The sequence below is a fragment of the Centropristis striata genome, chromosome 7, assembly GCF_030273125.1.
Source record: "Centropristis striata isolate RG_2023a ecotype Rhode Island chromosome 7, C.striata_1.0, whole genome shotgun sequence".
NCBI classification, from domain to species: Eukaryota; Metazoa; Chordata; class Actinopteri; order Perciformes; family Serranidae; genus Centropristis; species Centropristis striata.
The window spans coordinates 21,439,147-21,459,740 of NC_081523.1; the positions used below are offsets into that span (position 1 = coordinate 21,439,147).

At 42.5% G+C, this 20,594-nt stretch overlaps 1 protein-coding gene across 1 annotated transcript in view; it reads right to left on the bottom strand.

The window, feature by feature from the left end:
- ptch1 (patched 1) overlaps positions 1-14,578 on the bottom strand; it is a 55,141-nt gene extending 40,563 nt beyond the window's left edge. The window contains exons 1-2 of the mRNA XM_059337642.1: positions 14,110-14,578; positions 12,360-12,552 (exon numbers count right to left, since the gene is read on the bottom strand). Coding sequence (XP_059193625.1) covers positions 12,360-12,552; positions 14,110-14,280 — 364 coding nt within the window. The 5' untranslated portion in view covers positions 14,281-14,578. The remainder of the gene's footprint in view (positions 1-12,359; positions 12,553-14,109) is intronic.
- Between the last annotated feature and the right edge of the window lie 6,016 nt (positions 14,579-20,594).

A 20,594-nucleotide genomic window follows, 5' to 3' on the forward strand; every position in this document is an offset into this window, starting at 1 on the left:
AGTGTGTTGCATAACATTAACCCCTGGTCCCCCCTATTCTCAAAGTAGGGGAACGGGGGGCGGTGGGGATGAAGGGAGAGAAAGTAGGTTTCTAAGGAACTGACATCACCCCCCTCACTCCTTTCAGCTCTGAACTCCCCCTCATCTTTATACTCTCATTTTCTCTCTCTTTGCTCTATTCAGGGCTACTCTGTGATTGGCCAGATCATGATGGCAATCAGCCCGGCCCCTCTGTCAAAGCCAGCCCACCCCCCTTTCCCTTTGCCAACTTTCTCTCTTTTCCATGCAACACACAACTGCATAGCCCCTCCCCCTGCACATCTCTTACTCCTGACAACGGAAGCATCCCTCACTTTCAGGGAAAACATGCACCAGCAGCAAACAACTCCTGCAACTCTGGAGTGTGATGCTGGTATGAAAACAAAACAGATACATACCTTGCTCATACTGTATGTACAAACAGTCTACTGTCCAAGAAAGTAGTGTCTCTTTGTCTCTTTGTGTGTGATTCTGTGATTGATTTGAACTAGGTAAGAATTGGATTTTACCTGAACTTTTGGATGACTCTTTCTGAATGGCAACTTCATGAATGACTTTAGACCTATGATGAAATCTACAGAGTCCAGGTTGTTTGTGTGCAAAAGTTTTACCTGATAACAAAGTTACTCAAATCTATCTGTTATTCTTTTTTTTATGGTTGAAACTGTGTTTCTGCTACTCTCCCTTGTAAAAGACATCGATTAACTCAATGATACTGAACCCTACAAGCCAAGTGGGTTTAAAAGGCATGCTATCTTATAAAAAAATAATCCCCAAAACTATATCTTTTATCATAGCCAGAAATTGTCATAACAGAAATTATCCTCAGATTTAAAATTTTATTGAACTAAACATGTGTGACTAACACTTCTGTCACAAAAAAATCGAACATGAAATGCGATGATTCTTCAAAATCCACATATTTCTATATGTCTCTTTTAAATTTTCTCCAAAAATGATTGAACTACAGGCTGTTTACACAGAGCAGAGAGGAGAGGACAAGATGATGGAAGCAGAGAAGGTAAAAATCTAAATATTCAAATTTGTATGTTGCTCTTGTAGGCTCTTGGAAAAATAGCAAAATTGTGCAAATATTGCAACTTTTCATAAAATGAATTATGAAAAAAACTGCTCAGGGTTCATAGGGTTAAATAAAAGCTAAAAAAAATCCACTTGCCACCAAGAGAAACAGGAATAACCATTAAGCAGATCTACAATCGATTTAAACCCCCTGTAACGTTCATTGCTACTAACAGAAGTCTGATATAATATCTGACCTTGCTATAAGATGCTAAATGGATAATTTATGTGTGTGCGGGACCTCATGCATGCATACATGAATATACTGTATGTACGTGCATGTGGCTAAGCACATCTTTGTGTGTGTGCAGAGAAAGGATTAGCTGGATTAGGCCCCCTCTCAGCAGGGACCCCCTGTGGTGAGGAGGAAGCCCCCCAAAACCAGGTCATCTCTCTGCCACCAAGTCTACAGCGACCTCCCATACCCTGAGCCCTCTATACCGCTAGAGGAAATGCAGAGGACACAGGACACCTACATGACAATGTGATATGGAAAAGCATTCCTAAAAACTACAAAAATAGCCAAAAGCTACTTAAATAGTTTTTGGTTAAACAGTGCCAATATATGGAAATACATGTCCATTTGATGCACCAGTTTTTATGCATTTATCATACATTATAGACAAGCAATTTGTTATAATTTACCCAAGAGAAATGGATTCAAAAAATAAGACTTAACACAGGAAGGAACACCTTGTGTTTCTTCATGTTATTGCTTTCGGATAAGGTCATTATTAAGATATAACATAAATGATCATCGCCATTAGACACAGCTGCTTACACTAAGGCTGATTTTCAAGTTACTAAAGAGCTTTAACAATGAAAGAAAAATGTACAGAATGCATATCATGGATGCATTTGTGTTGTTACAAATCCCAGCTGCATAATTTTCTCAAACTTCTCATTGGACCTTACTTGTTCCCTGCTACTGGTCTGTCTGTTCAGGTAGAGTTTCCCACGGTAAGTCACTACCTCAGGTCACCACCTCCTATTTTCTCCTCCTTCTTGTTCGTCTCCTTCTCAGCTGCTACTGCCAATCAGCAGCGCTTTGATCACTAAGAGGAACCCACCTGTTGTCTTCCTCTCGCATTCGTCTGCTGCTACCTTCTACCATCTGCTGTCACTCTGTCTGTCCCTAACTCCATCTTTGCTTCTTTGATTTTCCTGCTGAGTAAGTTTCATCATAGACCCACTCAAAACTCTGGGTAAATGTTAACAATTCTCTGCATGATTAAAACATTTATCAATATCTAAGTTACAAAATCCAGTATGCCACAGTCTCCTGTCCAACCAAATTTGTCTTAAACATTGTTTTTTCTTAACCAATGAGCAACTTTCGCCTTCTCTGGAATCTGGATAATATCTCATGTCTATATGATATAATGGCTTGCATTAGTAGAAGTGTAACTTCGGGATCCGCATCCTCTATTCTTTGAGATTTATGATTTTTACCTTCATTGGCCCGATTTTTTATGAAACTTGATAGCAGTCTGTAGCATGGGCCATGGAGGAACCAGTTAAATTTGGAGCGGACCCAAATCACATGGGCAGAAAAGCAAATCAATTAACTGAAACAATCTCTGTCCACAAGCATTTTAACACCGTTTCAGAGATGATCTCCAACCATATTAACACACCTGAAAACACATATCACATAACCATTCAAATACACATGACATGCACATGCTGGTGTAAACAGGATCACATGCTTCTTATACCCCTTTTCAACCAACCTAGTTCTAGTGCTGGGTGGTGCTGATGCTGGTTCACAGTTGGTTCAACTTGTTTTTCCACAGACTAGAGAGCTACATTAGTATGTCACTGTATATGTCTCGGCTCTCCACAAGCATAATAACAACAATGGCTAGAATACATCATCTCACTACAAATGTTGCTCCTTGCAAGCCTACATTGGCTTCCAAACACGACTGGTACAACATATTTGTGCTGCTCGTCTTGAATGCTACAGACGGCGATGACATTCTTACGAACACTGTATGCCAGCCTGCTAACGCCAGCCTGCTAACGCCAGCCCGCTAGCGATAGCCTGTATCAATCACATTGCAGTTTAACAAATACAATAAAATTAGTGATACATGTTTTCATTGGTCTTGTTGGTCACAATAATCCCACCCCCTGCCCCTGTTGTTTCATGGTTTGACATGAGCGAGCGTTGGTGCCACTCTGGCTTTCCTGGCTCGAATTGCATTGGTGGAAAATGGGTATTATTGTGCTGATAATGCCGCTGGACAAGGGAATTGTCACAAATTGTTAGCATTGACAACCAGGTCGCAACACCTGGAATTACTTATCGACTGGTAGTCGAGGCTGATATCATGAGTCACATGATAGGGGCATGACAAATCAGGAAAGGACACATTGTGACTTATAAAAGCCAATCTGGACGTGGAAGTGAGCCTGCATCATCGTTTTCCAAACCAAAATGCAAGCCCACCTGGAGTTTTCAAACTAATACGGGGCCAGCTGTGTTTAAATTTCTTTTTAGAAATGTAAACGCTACGCGTAAAAGGAACTAATTTATGCATTTTAAAATGAAAACGTATAGGTGTAGATGTAGCGAGTGTGTGACTTGACTGTTAGCAGCAATAGTGATAGTACTAGCAGTTGCGGCAGCAATGTACAAAGCAGTAATAGTTTTGAACGCGGGCTCTGCAATGCTGGTGTACACACAGCCACAAATATGTGATGAAAGGCCTCACTGAGAGCTGAGACCCTATCTGACCCATGTTGAGCCCCCCTCACTCTTTTGCTGCCCCCACCTCTCTCTCGCTCGCTGTCTCTCTTTCCTTCTCCCTTTTCAGCTTTTAAAGAGGAGGGGGCTGCCACACAGAAGAAGAAGATTAAAACAAGCAAGGTAGAGACAAGGTGACCACCAAAAAAAAGAGTAAAAAAAGTTAGAGGATGACAGAAAAGTGAGAGAGAGAAATGATTGGAAGTGCTCTGACGTGCAGCTGTAACCGAGTGTCTCCTCATGCAGCTACACACCCCCGAGCACCCCGACCCCTGACACAAATGTGACACCCCAGCTGCCAATCCCTGCCCCCCCACCACCACCACCCTCCTCGTCAACCCCCACCCATACCACCAACCCTCACCCCCCAACTCCAGCATTACCATATGTATGGCTCCCCTCGCCCCTGATTATGCTAATCACCTGTCCGGCCCCTGCAGCCCCTAAAATGGGTGTATTTAGCAGTCGGCTGGCTCCCAATGCAGCTTCCCCTGGGCCCGAGGTGTACATTCACACACTCCTCAATGGGCAGATTCTTCCACGTTGCTGCCTTCATTCAGGTCCCACTCTCCCCTCCCAACCCCCCACCTCCACTCCGAAAAAAATCCTATTCAATGCCAATAGATTCACAGAGCAGTGGAAAGAGTAGTAGGGCAAGAAAATGCTGACAGAAAGTCTGTGTTTGTAGCATGTGTGTGCATGTGTGCAGCGGTTGTGGTTCAATTAAAAATAGCAAACACATCAGACAAATGACGTATTAATCGATGCATGCAACCAAGAGGACATGTAAGGTTTTTTAAAGTGTTCAAAACTCTCCATAGATAGTGCACACCTTTGTTAAGATAAATAAGAGACATTAAAAAATCATTAGAAAAACAACTCTTCCATCAGCTCTGTTGGGAAAAAAAAATTCTCATCCTGTATCTCCTGTCAGTGCCTGTCCAATGCAAGCCAGGTGAGTGATCTCCCCCTGCTGCATTTACTGCCCTGTGATTGGCCCACAGCCCAGCCATAACAGACCGTGACATGAGCCTGAACAACCAATCTCAACCAGCCATCTCTCTGTCATTTCCTGGAAAGATGGCCTGTGATTCCAGGTATCCCAAAATCACACATTCCATGGTGTGGAATAGAAGACGGAGACAGAGCGTGATAATGGAAGAAAGACAAAAATAAACCGAGTTTCTTTTCCAGTTACCTCATTCTTGCATCATTTGAAAATTATCAATACTGGTGGCAATATGATGCATATATTAGTTTTCATTTAACCAAATATCCTGAATGGCTTCAAAGTTACACCTTCATTAAATGTTTTTGAAAAAAAAAAGGTAAACACAACACTGAATAACAATTGCTGGTGAGAGAACAGTGAGAGAAACCAAAACAGTTAAGTAGCTTGACAACCAAACCGTAAAATGAGCTGAAAGACACTAAAACTCTCAATAGAGCTGATGGGGAATACAGAGTTGGGTGATTTGTACCGTTTCGGTTTGTTTGTCTGTTTGTCAGCAAGTTCGTGGAAAAATCTGCTAGCCTGATTTTCATGAAACTTGGTGTCAGGGTGTAGCAAGGGCCAACGAAGAATCCATACACTTTTGGAGCACAAAGTACATTAACGCTGCAAGACAGGGCATGGGTTTGGTGGAGGGCTGCGCTCTTTGAGTGCAATTCTAGTCCTCTGTGGGTTGATCAATTCAAGCGATCACTTTGACATTACACACATTTTATCCATTGTTAATATAAAAATATAAATAAGAGCAACTTTAAATGACAAATATTGCTCAAAGATCCCGCAAACAAGACCGAATCTGACCAAGAAATACCAAAACTCAATCTTCATTTCCACTCATTGTATCAGCACACTGAATTACAACTTTTCAAACTTACACTGAAAAGGCACATTCAGGGCATTTGGCTGATTTAGTCAGTGTGCAGACGCTCATCTATTTTTCCTACACAAAGTTTGTTATCTTGCATCTGGCACAGATACAGAATGGGATGTTCACAACTACAACTGCCCTCATGCTGAGCAGCCCTGGAAATCCACGAAGACAATGACGTGTGACATCCATCACGGGTCACAAGTTCCCAGTGTCCTCATGCTTCAGACAGACTTGCACGGCGGTCTCAGTAAAGGAGACTATTTCACTCTGACGCATACTGACTCAATCTGGAGCTCCAAACCTCTCAATCATCTGAGAGAGGAAATGTTTTATATCGCTGTATCTTCATGCCTTGCGTGTGCATGTGTGGTACTTGTGTAATTGCTGTTGCTGCCAGATTCTATGACGTTGTGCTGTAGGAATTGCAATGAACTATATTGCTACGTACGTAACCAATGTGTGCCAGAGGGGCTTAAAAAAATTCCAACGACACACACAATTTAGAGATGTTTATAGTATGTTTGCATGAACAAATTCTCTGCGCTGCAGTCTGAAAAGCATCAATCCACACCCCAATCTCTCTCCTGGTGTACGGTAGGCACTGCAGTCAAAACACAAACACACTACCGCTACTATACTCCTGCTTCTTCCCTCGCTCGGTCTCCCCCCAACACACACACACACACACACACACACTCTCTCCCTCTGCTGTTTTGTACTTTCTCCACCCCTCTGGCAGTCAGCGCTGTGAGGGAGGGAAGAGAGGAAAGGGGAAGAGGGAGGGAGGGATAGGAGGGTAGGGGAGGGAAGGGAAGGGAAGGAGGGAGGCCAGACCACCCTGCTCTCATGGCAGGGCTGAGTGTTTACATTGCCGTGGCTCACTCTGTAATACATCTGGCATTCTGAGGCCACTCTCTCCAGCCAGGGAGTGGTGGTGGAGGGGGGGGGGGGGGGGCTCGGGTAAGAGAGAGACCTTTCTGGCAGGGAGGAAAAGAGAGGGATAGAGAGAGAGAGAGAGAGAGAGAGAGAGAGAGAGAGAGAGAGAGAGAGGGAGGGAGAGAGGGAGAGAGAGGGAGAGAAGGAGGTAGAGGGGGGAGGGTAATTCTCTCCACAGTCTCCTGTGGTCGGTCATTCGCAGGGCTCTGGTTTTTGAATAAGAGCGCCTGAAAGAATGCAAAATGTAAACAGAGAGCTTGGAGGCATCTCAGGATGTCGTTTGTGAATGGGAGTGCGCTCGCCTTGAGAGCACACACACACATGCAGCATGGTTAACAAGCAAATTTTTAAAAGTTATTTCAAATTTACTCTCCGCAGGTAGGGGTAATATACACAAAAGTGCTTTCAAATCAGGGAGAGCTAGCTTAAGAAAACAGCGCTGTAAGTCTGTGTACAGTACCAGAGGCGCAATGTTTCCTCACACTAAATCCCACACCAGCAAGCCTGCACTTTTCATCAACTCGTAAAGTTTAACACAACACGCTGGAATGTTATTCCTTCTATGGAGGTTTAATCCTGTTTGTAGTGAGCTGATAAACACAAACTTAATTGAGTCCAGTTTGGAAAATGCAAAAAGCGTGCATGTGTGCAGTGCACGCTCACGTTTGTGTGCGGCCCGTATGCATAGAGAGAGAAAGATAGATGACTCTATGTGGTGAATTCTGCGCAAACTAGGAAAAAATATTGGGTGTGGGCGCATTTGTGTGTTTGATTGCTTGCGGCTGCTGAATGAAAGCAGTTGGAGATGGAGTGTGAGGGGCAGAGAGAAAGAAAATGAGAGAAAAAGGAGGAAAACAGATGAATATAGAAGAGAAAATAGCAAAGAGAGGCCCATCAAAATAGCCTGCCATGCCAGCCCTGGTCAACCACCTACTCATTCACAGAACTAAAAAGCCTCTCTGCGTATGTGAATGTGTTTGTATGTGCGTGTGCATCCATGCATGTATCAATGCTCCCATACACATCAAAAGCTGGATAATTCAATCATGCAAACCACAATCCTCTCAGTGGAGACGCCACATTCAGGCCTCTCCTCCTCCTTCTCTTCCTCCTCCTCATCTTCGTCCACAAGAAAGGATGTCAAGGCTTCTTCCGCATGCACTTAACATCATACCGCTCCCTTCTCTGCTGCCATTACCAGCAAAACAACAAAACAACCACCAACTCTGTCAACTCAGCTCTTAATCACACTAGATACAAAACAGACATGCAAGAGAGGGAGGGAGCTGCTTTAGAAAAAAAAAATTTGGTCCTATCAGACTGGATTCTGAAACCTTAAATCAGGCTTAAGATGCACACAAACATTGGCGCTATTTTAACTGTTACCATATTGATATCAGGAATACACTAAAAACAGGGGGGACAGTATAAAAACATTGACATTTTGGGACTTTTAATGGCATCCTATTTGTCCTGTGATTTCTAAACTATATTCTGTCATTAAATGATGATTTGGATTTATGTAGAAGTTGGATATTTGTTTGACTTGTTTGAGAATAATTATGAAGTAATTCAGAGATTAAAAGCAATACTCATATCTGATTCACTGCCCTCTGCTGGAGGACAGATGTCAAAAGGTTAAAAACAACTTCATCAAGTGAAATACAGGAGAACAACAACATCTGGCTGAGATGCACAAATGCATAGACATGAGTGGTCAAATACAGGACACAAACAATGCTAAGTGACAGCTGCAACTTCTGCTGCATTTCTTCCAGCCCTCCCATCCTCTGCCCCCCCTCACCCCTCTGCTGTGAGTCTTCACTCTGCACCCAGGCCACAGGGTGAGTATCAGGTGAGGTTTTAAATAGCAGGGCCTCAACGAGATGACCTCAGGGTCCCAGGGGTCTACCCCCGTGGCCCCTGGCCTCTACACTTATGTCCCCCCAAGAAAGTGCTCCGGGACCTGGGGCCTCCCCTCTGTCTGTAGCCTTGAGACTACAATCCATAGCCCTATGCCCCAGTCCAGGCCATAAATCTGGGGACTCATTTTAACATGAATCGCTCACACTGATGATCGTGTCCAAAGATGAAAACAAAAGACATCCTCTGAATGTTATAGAGACCCTTCCTCTGTTTAAAATTGGTGCTAAAGCTACAGGGTAACCACAACTCAGCCCAGATTACAGTACAGCTCCTTCTCATCTGCTTAACCCTCAGTTTCAACTTCAACCCTTGCCCGGAGCTTGAGCTTCAAAAGCCGCATTCCCAAATGTTCTCCTGCCTGTACCCCCTCTTTCACCCATCAACACAGCCCCTTAACCACAGCCACATCTCCAGCACAGAAACAGAGCGAAAGAGTGAGGGGCCGTCCTACAGGAAGGCCAATGTTTACGCGATACTGTTTTAATTAGAGGCAGGCGGCGCTGCTATTTTCTTTACAATTTGGCCTATGTTTGCCTTAACCCAGAATGCCAAGGGATGGCTCCATTTTCCATTTGTGGCCAGGAGGAAATCTAAAGGGGTCTTATTCCTCTCCTCTATGCCTCTGCTCCCTGAACGTGGCTTATAGTTAATCATCGCAAGTTCATCTCTGCAATTTAAAACTGAGGATGTATCTGAAGCCGAACGCAGGCCAGTGGGGATGTGCTCTGACATCGAGGAAAGCACACAGAGGGCGGCGAGCCACATTTGTGTGTGGGGAGAGCAAAATAGGAGACCACAATACTACAACTTCCTGTTTGAACCAATAATTTCCTGTGAGCGCCACAGTGGACATAAACAGAGCGTTTATCTGCGGAGTGGTTGCAGTCTCTCCTAAATACATGATGCTGATATCATTTTTATGAAGTCTAGGCAGCAAAAAAATAGAAAAATAAAAATATTACTCTTATTCCCTGAATCTTTAGCAAAACACAAACCCCCATACATCCTCGCTGGTTTGACACAATCGCCTCTTTGTGCAGGCATGTGCCTCACTCCCAATTGGTCTCTGTCGCTTTGTCTAATAAACAGAACTTCCTGTGTCTGAGTGTTTATAAACAGTGCTGAGTGAGCACTGTGTGAGAAGAGACAATCCCTGTGAAAGCTGCGGCACGTGACGGCGTGCAGAATAAACACACCAGCCAGCAAATGGTGGTCTGCTGTAGACCTCGGCGCTAGCTGAAAGCAGGTGATGACAGACACGATGTGAGATCACAAATGTAAAAATGCAATTGCTCCAGTCAATTGTAAAGGAACTGGGAGATCTAATATGAGCTGGGTGTATTGTGTGTGTGTCTCTATTGTGTGTGTGTGAGTGTGTGCGTGCGTCCACAGGCCACACAGCTTCCAGGCGGGGTCGTCCATGGGTCGCCTGCGGAGGGCAGTTCCAAATGAAACATAAACAGCCGCTCTGTCCTCTCCTCCTCTCTCCTCCTTTTCCTCTCAGACGATGGGCCAGTCCCCCAGCACGGCCCAGCACAGCGTTCCACAGTCCAGGCAGAACTAATCTATCCCTCAGCTGTGCAGTCTAATCTAAACAAACAGATCTCTCCCTATCAACATCTGGAACCCCTCACGTACCGGGACCTAGGAAACCACCACAGCCCAGTCTCTTTGTCAGTGTCTGTGTGTGTGCGAGCAGGTCTCTGTGTATCACTATGAGCTAGTGTAAGACCATGTTGGAGATGTCTACCAGAGGTCACTCGACTTGGTTAAACTGTCCAGCTCAACATAAAGCTAGCATGTACTTACAATAACAAAACTCTGGTGTTACTTCAGTAAAAGAAGGTGACAGTGTCACAACTAACAGTACAATATGACCAGTAGATGCTTTTTTGAATACCTGATTTATCTTTTATTCCAAAAACAAGAATAATACAAGTTACCTGGGTTTAATAGTTTTCAAAGTACCAAAAAATTATAAAAGATATCAAAACATCCATAGAAAATAAAACAATTACTGCATCATGATGTACTTCTCTGCTGTCTTTCATATACTCCGTGTGCTGGAAATAATGTTTGCCAAAACAGGTCTTAATACACTACATCCATCATTTATAAGGATATAAAACGGGAAAAGCAACCATCACAGAGAGGCTGTTCCCAGCTTATTTTTGATCATTTCATTTTATAAATATTTATCCAAATAGTCCAAACAGTTACCTTTCTGTCAATCGATTTCTTGATTAATCGGTTCCAGCACTCAGTGACAGTCTCCAACAACTCAGTAGTAAATGATGAATTGTCAAGTCTGTAACAAGGGCTGGGCAATATGGCCACAATCTTCTAACCAATTATAGGTCATATTATATCTTGATAACTATACATCATTACTTGGATAGATATCATCCACTTGCAAGAATCAGAATTATCCACATGCAGTTCGGCCGCTGTTTTTTTACATGTCGATAGAAATAATATAGAAAAATATATACGATTACGTTTTTTTTTAAATCATTTTGACAAGAATTGTCATATCATCCAGTCCCAGTCTGTATCAACATTGATTTTCATGGTGCCCCTAACCTTAGTACACATGACCGTGGTGTGACATGGGAAAAGAGTGTGTTCCTCTGGCTACAATCAGGAGTCCTGTACTAAGAAGGTTCCCCTCTTCCTAAACTGCTGCCAACTGCGCCTGCGCCACAGATTAGAAGAACACGCTGTCTGTCAGACCCCTGCAGCAGCACGCAAGGAGAGAACAGCCAACCCGGGGAGGAGGTGGGGTGTTTGATCTGTCTGCTTCAATGTTTGATCTCATGAGTTTTACAGTTTTACTTGAGGGTGGGAAGTCAAAATGGGATGAAGCCAGAAAAGAGAGCACAAACATGACAACAACTGTGCGTAAATACTACTTTGTTTATTTTTTTAATGACAAAAAAATACTTATTCAGTTTCTCAGCAGAAAAATCTGCTCCTCCATTCATGACTCCTACAGCCAACTCTAGCCCTAAGTGCAGGAATGCGGATCAAAGGAAAGGAAAAAAAAAGCACAGCCCCTTCCCCTTACCCCCCAAGCACCACCCATATGCACAGTCCCTTTTTCCCTTAAAAATGTTCGGTCTTCATAAGTTGTTTCTGACAAAAACAACAACAAGTGAGCAGCCTATCCACTCCACAAACACCAGTTCCTGTCCTCACTCCGCTTTTTCCCTGCAGCCGGAGACAAATCTTTTTGGAAAGTTGAGAGCTGTCCAAAACGGGACCACACACAGTCTCTGAGCATTCAACTGCTGGGGGCAGGCAGACACACACTCACACACACTCACACTCACACACTCTCACAAAATGGCGGCTTTGACAAAAATTTCCTCTACCCCAAAAGCTGCTTATGAACTTAATTACAACCTCACTTCTGAGTGCAGTTACAGTCACCTCTTGCACATCTTTTGCGTGCATCTAACATAGTTTAAGAAGATGCAAGTATGTTGGGATAAATTCAATTACTTTCAAGTTTCACTTGGCTACTTGCCAGGGCCTAAACAATAAACAATTCCCCTGGCTTGTTTGGTAGCACCCAGCAACCCTCTTCTTCCAATCTGAACCATCCCATGCCAATCCAAACATTCAATATCAAATCATATAGCTTCTAAAGCACTGAAATAAGAATATTCCCAGCATCTTAGATTCAAAAATACACACTATTAAAACAAAAAAACAGCCAATAATAAATCAGAATGTCTTACCTTCCACCCAGAGTTTCTCCACGTCCGTCTCCAAATTAGCTGCCCTTAAGCCCACAGCAAAAGCTCCGAAAATCATGAGGCCCACAACCAAAAACTTTCCGCAGTTCTTTTGTATATAACAGCCCAGCCTAAATAAAAGTCTCTGGAACTTCGCTCTCAGCCATAGAGGTGCTTTCCTCCCCGTCGCCTTCCCCTACAATGAAACAAGAGTCCTCATATTAATGTCAATTTAAACACAAAACACTACACTTACCTGGATAGGTATATCTGTAGGGTTTAGGAGAAAACATTTGATGTAATACATGCAAATAAATGACGATTACAGGTGGTCCTCAAAGAGCCTTAAATGATTTAAACTACAGGCCCATCGGACAAGACTAGTTGTTACGATTCACTTTGAGACTGCAAATATTTGTATAATGAAGGCTCTGAGGGGAAATGGGAGCTGTGATCGAAATAATAAAACCCACTCACTGGCTTGTTCTGCTAACCAGTGATGATTGAAATATACACATCTGCTGAGGGCCGCCTAGAAACCACTAAGGACTCCCCAGAGTGGGAGCCACAGGTTCTGTCATATCAGTAACACATATAAACTGTAACCTTAGCAGGAGACACGCAAAAAGGAAGATATCTTCATCCTCTGTAGGTCACACACACATACACACACACACACACACACACACACACACACACACACACACACACACACACAGGTGGATTTCTGTCATTTCATTGCTGCAGTGATGAGTTATGAAGGTGTTGATACAGACATGACACAGGTTTGTGTTGCTGTGCTACAAAATAAGTTTGCAGCTGGACCTACAGGGTGGATAGAGGCAAATAAAAGGAGACATGATAATACAGTAGGTGGCCTTTTGATAATAAGCCACCCATGTGTCACCTTTTAAAAAAAAGATGCTATAACTATAGCGGACAGGTTCTTTAAACTCTCATTTGGTGAGCTTTAAAATAGCCCACTGTGATCCTTATTAAACTGAAAAATGATGAAAGTGTGATAAACGTTGTGATCCCCGCTTGATCTAGGCTGGGAGTAGTGTGATTTGTCATCACACACGCACACACACACACACACACACACACACACACACCAAACTTTCATAAATGCCGTGAAAAAAGGCACATGTGGTAAAACCACAAATTCCACCACACGCAACTGCACTCCCAGTCCAGCAGCAGCCCGTGTGTTCCGGCCTGCATGGGGAGTGGAGGAGCCATCACAGGGGGACTCACAATATTTGTGAACGGAAGAGGGCAGCCACATGGATTTTTTTCCTCTCCCCCTCTCTCTGTCTCTCTTTACGCAAGTTTAGTTACTGTCATTCAAACCTTTAACTTAGCCACTAAAACTTTTTACGCAGCTCGTGTGCAGAGAAACGTCAAGGTGGATGTTATGAAACAGTCAATGGTAGAGTTGACTGTGAGTGAAAGCTGCATGTTCTGCCTGCTCTCAGACCGTTATAGTCTGGGATGTTGTGTTGGAAACAATCGAGCGGTTGTATTTGCAACTTGCATCACATCCTATAACAGAAGCCGGTTGCATAAGATGAGTCTAAATGTAAATACAAAAACACTCCGCTCACTACAACCTTGCCTTATCCCTGTGTCCCCCTGCCCAGCCCGTCCCGTTACCTAGCAGCGACTGGACATACTTTGGACACTTTTTTCGGTGAATACAATGAAACCAAGACCCTAAAGCTCTTTCCTGGTTAAGATGAGAAATAAGCACCTCGGTAATCTGCTCCAAAGCAAAGCCCGCATCGCAGTAACTCGGCCGCTGCAAATACTCCAAATCCAGCGGTGTGTTACGGGTATAGTCCCCCCTGTTCCTCCGCGTTATCCTCGGCCGATCGGGGTCTCTGTTTTCCTGCTCGGAGGGCGCATTAGCAGCCGAGGCCATGTTGCGGGGACTGCGAGACCGTTTCCCACTTTATAGTATTTCCCCGAAAGCGTGTAGCGATATCCCAAGGCAACAAAGTTTCACTCTCGGAGATCTCACACCCGTGAAGTAGGGCTTCATACTCCTGTTGGAGACGGCGAGTCAAAGTCTGCGCCTTCCATCCCAACATTTCGCGATCCGGAGGTCTCCACCGCTTTCACCGCATTCACCGTGTCTCTTCAAAAAAAGTAGGTTTCTCTCAAAAAGTGAGGTGCGCAAAGTGATTCCCATACACAAGTCGTCGGGTAAGAAACCTCGATGGTCGTTGCATTCTGGTGAGATCTATGTGGTCTTCCCCTGGGCCGCGCGTCACGGCCAACTCTGAGATTCAATAGAAGAGGAGAAAAAGACCTCTCTCCATTTGGAGGCAGAGGAGGAGGAGGGGTGAAAAGAAAAAAAAAGACTCGAGATCCCGCCTCTGGGGCTGTCAGATTGCAGGACTTTCTTGCATCTGATTGGTTCCAGAAGGGCAAAAATTACTCAGCAAACACGACTATTATTAGCTGCTTAGCAACAGCTCACTAAAGTAGAGAGACCACCCAGGCAGGGAGACCTCATGTGTGCATCTCCAACTTCAGGGGAGGCTCGCTGAGAGCCAAACCCGCTCGGTGCGTTAGGTGTTTAGGGTTTCCACACAGTCCTGTCGCTAAAAAGAAGTATTTCCCAGAGAGGACGTGAAGTCTGAGGCAAGGTCCACAGTCTGTGCGACGGAAGGGGGCCGAGGAATGTCAGAACTGCAGTTTTTAACTTTGATTTTTTTTTCTGCCACCACCATGATGGTGGTAGTTGAGCCTCAAATTACAGCGGTTCAAGGGGAGGTCCTACAGTATGTTGTCGTACAATGTCAGCACCACTATATCACATATAGGCTCGTCTGTATGGTATGCAATTTATACTTTTAAGTCATTTTATTCATTTATGTTTGTAAAAATAAATAATATAATATCCAAATTTTTTTAATATTCCAATATATAAAGTTAGATCACAATGATCAAACACATGATACGCTGGCAATGCTGCTCTGATTACCAACTACATCTCATCCTGTAGACAAAGCCAAACAACATACAGCCTTACATGCAAAATAAGCATCATGTGACAATTTTTAAACAAATAACTGAGTCAGTTGTTGATTACCGTTTTAAAATCATTGAACATTTGTGATATATGCGCTTTTACGCATAGGAATGCTTATTTTTCATTTTTTTATTCAACCTTATTGTTAATGTCCACTATCACTGCGCATTACGCATGCAGTGTTAAATGCTCTGACATCTGAAATTCAGCCACACAGGCCTAATGCTTACACTATGGATTTCATCAATATGTTTATGATACATAGTCGTGTCTATTGGGCTGTTACACTGTCAATGTACACACATATTATCAGATAACCCAACTTTTCTCAGTGAGTGTCCTGCTGCAGACTTCAATAGTTGTTCACGTTGCCAGAAGTTAATTCAATTTAGCAAATTCTGGACAAAATAAGCAATAAGCATAGCAAATGACTTCAAGGCTTGTCAAGTGTAGGGAATATAAATAATCTTCATATTTTCAATACAACATCTGTTGCCCTAAACGTCACTTATTATTTAGCCTAATACTAAAACCTGCATGACCCAAAAGAAGATCAAAATCATAATTTAACTCATATTACTGACTCATACGAGATTTAATGGATGTGAAGAATATCAAAAGCTTACAGAAAACAGATCTGACTAATGGTAATTAGCCTGTGTAGCCACTTGATGGACCAGAGTATCAGCAGTGTACACTTCACACCTGAGACAGCCGAGCTCAGCAGCGGCTCGTCTGGCTGCCAGCCGCGCACTTACCATCTTCAGTCCAGGTGGGGAGAGCTTTCAGAACAAATCCGTGAAATCCGCCCCCCGTGGTGTCCCAAACGTGTCAATTATGATAAAGATTTTTGTAAAAAAGCGCTTTATTGTTATGAGGAGAGAAAAAAAGACGCATCGTAATCCGTCTTGGTCGCAGGCATCCTGCTCTGCGTCGGAAAAAAGGTTCACTCACAATTAGCATGGCTGTTCCTTTTTGGCCACGTGGGTGGTCCCGTTCGCTCCAAAGGCAGGACCCTTTGACTGTCACGTGATTAACCCAAAATTGTAAACAGTACCAACCCATGCACAGCATCATCCTGTGTGAGTCAATAAGAGACACGCACACATACAAACCCAGAGAGAAACAGCACACAGTTACATGCTGTCCAAAAAAGTAACACACCTGTATATGCACAGGTGCACTTGTTTTTAAAAAAAATATGATTATTTATTTTTTTTAAATAAATGAGTGTATGCATAAATTTACACACAGACATATGAAAATATAGAAAAAAACATTTGCATGCTTTTGAATGCATGCACACATGGCTCAGACATACAAAATATGTGTTAATGCTTTATGGAGGTATGTGCACACATGGACATTACAATTGTCACAAAACGTCCAGACATAGGCCAACACTCAATAGTCTATACAATTCACAGATTTAATATCCAGCCATATTTTATAAAAAAAAAAAAAACTGTGTTATTTAGCCAGATTTAACTGTATTCCTCTGTTTTACAGCTTTGGAATGATTCCACACTCTGTAAAAGATGTTTGTCTTTCAGAAAAGCTTAGATCAAGTTCAGTAACCTTATGCACAGGTGTCACCACTGGCATGCTGTCGCTAAACCAATTGCACACTAGCAATGAGTATGCAAGAGAGTGTTTTGGAAAATGTTGTTATGCACGTTGCCTATATGGACGGATGAAAGAAATAAAACTACAGATCCCTTGAATATTTTGACATGGCACACTGATTAAAAAGAAACTATTAGAATTGCACATCATATCAAAAAGGTTGCCAATACTATCATACAATTTCACTGGCACTTGATATCCCTGGTGTGGTGTCTGAGTCGGGGAAAAGCATCTAAAGAAGGACAAAGTTAGGCTGCGATGCCCCCTAATGCCCCTGAATAGAACCAGGTCTGTCTCAGTGGAACAGCCTTTACAGCAAGCAGGAGTCATAAATGCTGCACTATATCTGTGCTCGACATGTTCAAGCTATTGTTGTGACGGTAACGCTGCAGGACTCCATCAAAGTGCCGTAGGTCATTTTAGAAAATTATCCTCTCCTTCGAATACTGTAGTGGAGAGGCTGTAAAGATATGCCTGTAAAAATGCTCTGGGAATTATATTGCAAGCATCTGTGTGAACTAATGAAATACATATGCACATAAGATGCCAAAACACCCTTGACCAAACATGAGCATATTTCCCTTTTTTCTTTATTTACCATCATGTGCTAATATGGATCAGATGTACTAATTGTTCACTTTAGGAATCATACCAAGCAGGGAGAATTGTATTCCAAATCAGCTTCTTTTAATTTGATGATTGCAGGCAATAGTTTGGATTTCAGCAAGTGATCAACGAGGGCAACAAGTTTATTCAGGCCTGTAAGTTAATGTCCTTTAAATAGTGTGCAATTGCTGATTAAAAGGATGGCAACTATAATCATATTAGCAGCTCATCTACTATTGTGATGCGTCATACTTTTTAAACCTCTTGCTGTGCAAATATGCCTCACTGCAGTGTAGATCTGAAAGGAGTGTAACGTTTGCTCAAATACTTGATTACAAATTTGACTTATTTGTACTTAACGTGAGTATTTTCCATTCATAATCTTACTCTACAACATAATATTGTATTTTTTACTCCACTACTGTTGTGTGACAGCTTAAGCTACTTTTCAAATAAACAATTTAAAAACCCTCTTGGACCAACTAGACTTGATCTAGTTGGAGATGATGCATTACTGTAGATGGAACTACCCATCAGTATGAAATATGTATTTTTGTGCATATGTATGTATGTATGTATGTATGTATGTATGTGTGTGTGTGTGTGTGTGTGTGTGTGTGTGAGTGTGTGTGTGTGTGTGTGTGTGTGTGTGTGTGTGTGTGTGTGTGTGTGTATGTATGTATGTATGTATGTATGTGTATATGACTCAGGTACGTGCAGAGAGGGCTGCTGATGGTGCTTGAGTGCCTGCCCCTCCATGTCCAAATAGTCCTTTTATCATGTTTATTTAATTTATTTTTATTATTATTTTGAATAGATTTTTTGTTTCTATTTTGTAAATGCCTGCTGGTGGCCCTTATCAAGACAAATATTTAACAATTATTAATAATTGAGCTATAAATTATATTATATACTGTGAATTTGACCAAAGAGAATGCACTCTATATCAGAGATCAGGTTTTTAGGTTTGGGATATCATTGAATTACTCACTTTTTTTTTTTTTTTACCAGTGTCTCTTTAACTGAGTTGAGTTTAGAGTCTAGTGATCTAGTGCTGGGTACGTATATTGTTTTGCTGCATCTGTAAGTAATGAGTGAGTTCTAATATTTGAGTTATCCCATATTTGGTGTACTGCATCTGAAATGATTTTGGTTGTTAGATATGATAAAGACTAGTTGTCAGCTTCAGCTGAGAAATAACTGTGGAGGGAGTGAAACCTATGATGAGAATACTCACTCTTATGACTCTTACCCACATTTGGCCCACTTTTTTAGTGAATTCAAATTGTGAAAACAAACTATTTCTGGGTACCCCCTGGAACTCCCTCAAGAACCCCTGGTGGTCCCCAGACCCTTGGTTGAGATCTGGCTGAGCTGGTGGTTTTATTTTCTGATCACTTGTTCTCTTGCTTTGATGGGTTATGTTGTAACAAAGTTGCCATGATCCTAGATGCCAACAATTACTTTGGCAAGTACAATATAACAATAATTATTGCCAAAACTAAGAAAATAAGATTCAAGTTGTTTTCAGTTATCCTTTAAGTGTTTCTATTTGGGAGACTGCACATTTATATTCACTAGAATATTCCCTGTCATTGCACCTCCACAATATCTCCCTCTGGAAGACCCCTACAGGTACCATTTCCAATATTTCTGCCAAGTCATAAAACTTTCCCCTCCTCCTCCATCTTGACCCAGCTCCTCGCTCCCCCCGGTCCATCATGGCTGCCTTGTGAAGCTGTTGAGGCTGAGTGTACAGCAACAGCCTGCTGGGATGTTTATGTTCCAGCTCAAGGTTGTCTTCAATCATACACGGAGCTGTTTGACAGCTTGCAGCACCGCCTGGCCTCTGTTTACCTCTCCCAATTTCCGACTGGCTTTGTATGCACAATCACAGCAGCTCAGGGAGGATCCAAGTAGGCAATTGGTGCTTAAGATAGTGAAAACTTAAATGCATACCTCCATTAAATCACACTTTTATGGCAAAGAAATGATAATTTAGAAATAAGAATGTGCACAATATTTCCACCACTATTCCTCATGTTAATGATTTCATTTGTGAGATAATCAGATGGTGTATGTGTGTTTCATACCAATGTTTATATTGCAACATATTTTGATATATGATACTGACACCCTTATGGTCATGTTTTTACAGAAAATCAAACTGGCAGAATGTTTAAAATTGGAAAAATGAGAAGAAAATGCACCTGAGAGAAGGTGAGTGACTGCAAATACAAAACTCTGAATCTCAGATGAATATTGATTTGAATGAATATGAATTTGATTAGAGGGCATTTAAGCACTTTTGAGTCCTGTTAGTCTCATTTGGACTCCGTGAAGCAGTCCACTTGGCTGTTTGGCCGACATTTACTTTGAGATCTGGGATAGACAATGTTGGAACGGGCTGATATTTAGACAAGGCAGTGGTCTGTTCTGCAGAACTGGCCTGAGAAGCTGTAATTTTTGGAAGTGAGTTCAGCCTCCAATGTTAACAGGAAACGTGTGCTGCTCTGAATGTATACACACGGCCTCAACAAATAAGCAGTATAATACAATATCAACGCTGTGGCTCCACAGAAAGACGGGCTTTAAAAGAAAGTGAGACAACCTGAAAAAGGCAAGAGAGAGAGCAGATGGAGCTGGCCTTTCAACAAATTCATTTTTATAAATTCTCTAAAGAAAGGAAATTTTGAGTCATACACATGCACAAACAAATATATTTGTTATAAAATCTAACATCTTGCACATTTTGACTGCACAAATTCACCTCAATAGAAGGTTTGCTGACTTCTGCTTGAGCTGAGGTGGGTCTCTGTGGGAGGCCCACTGGAAAAACTGACACATTTAAAGGTAAGAACCTCATAAGCTGTCCAGACCTCTGTTTGCTCACCCGGACCCCCTGTTCTGTTCAGAACAGCGGGAACTCTTACCTTCCTCAATGGAATTCAAGCTCATAAACAAGC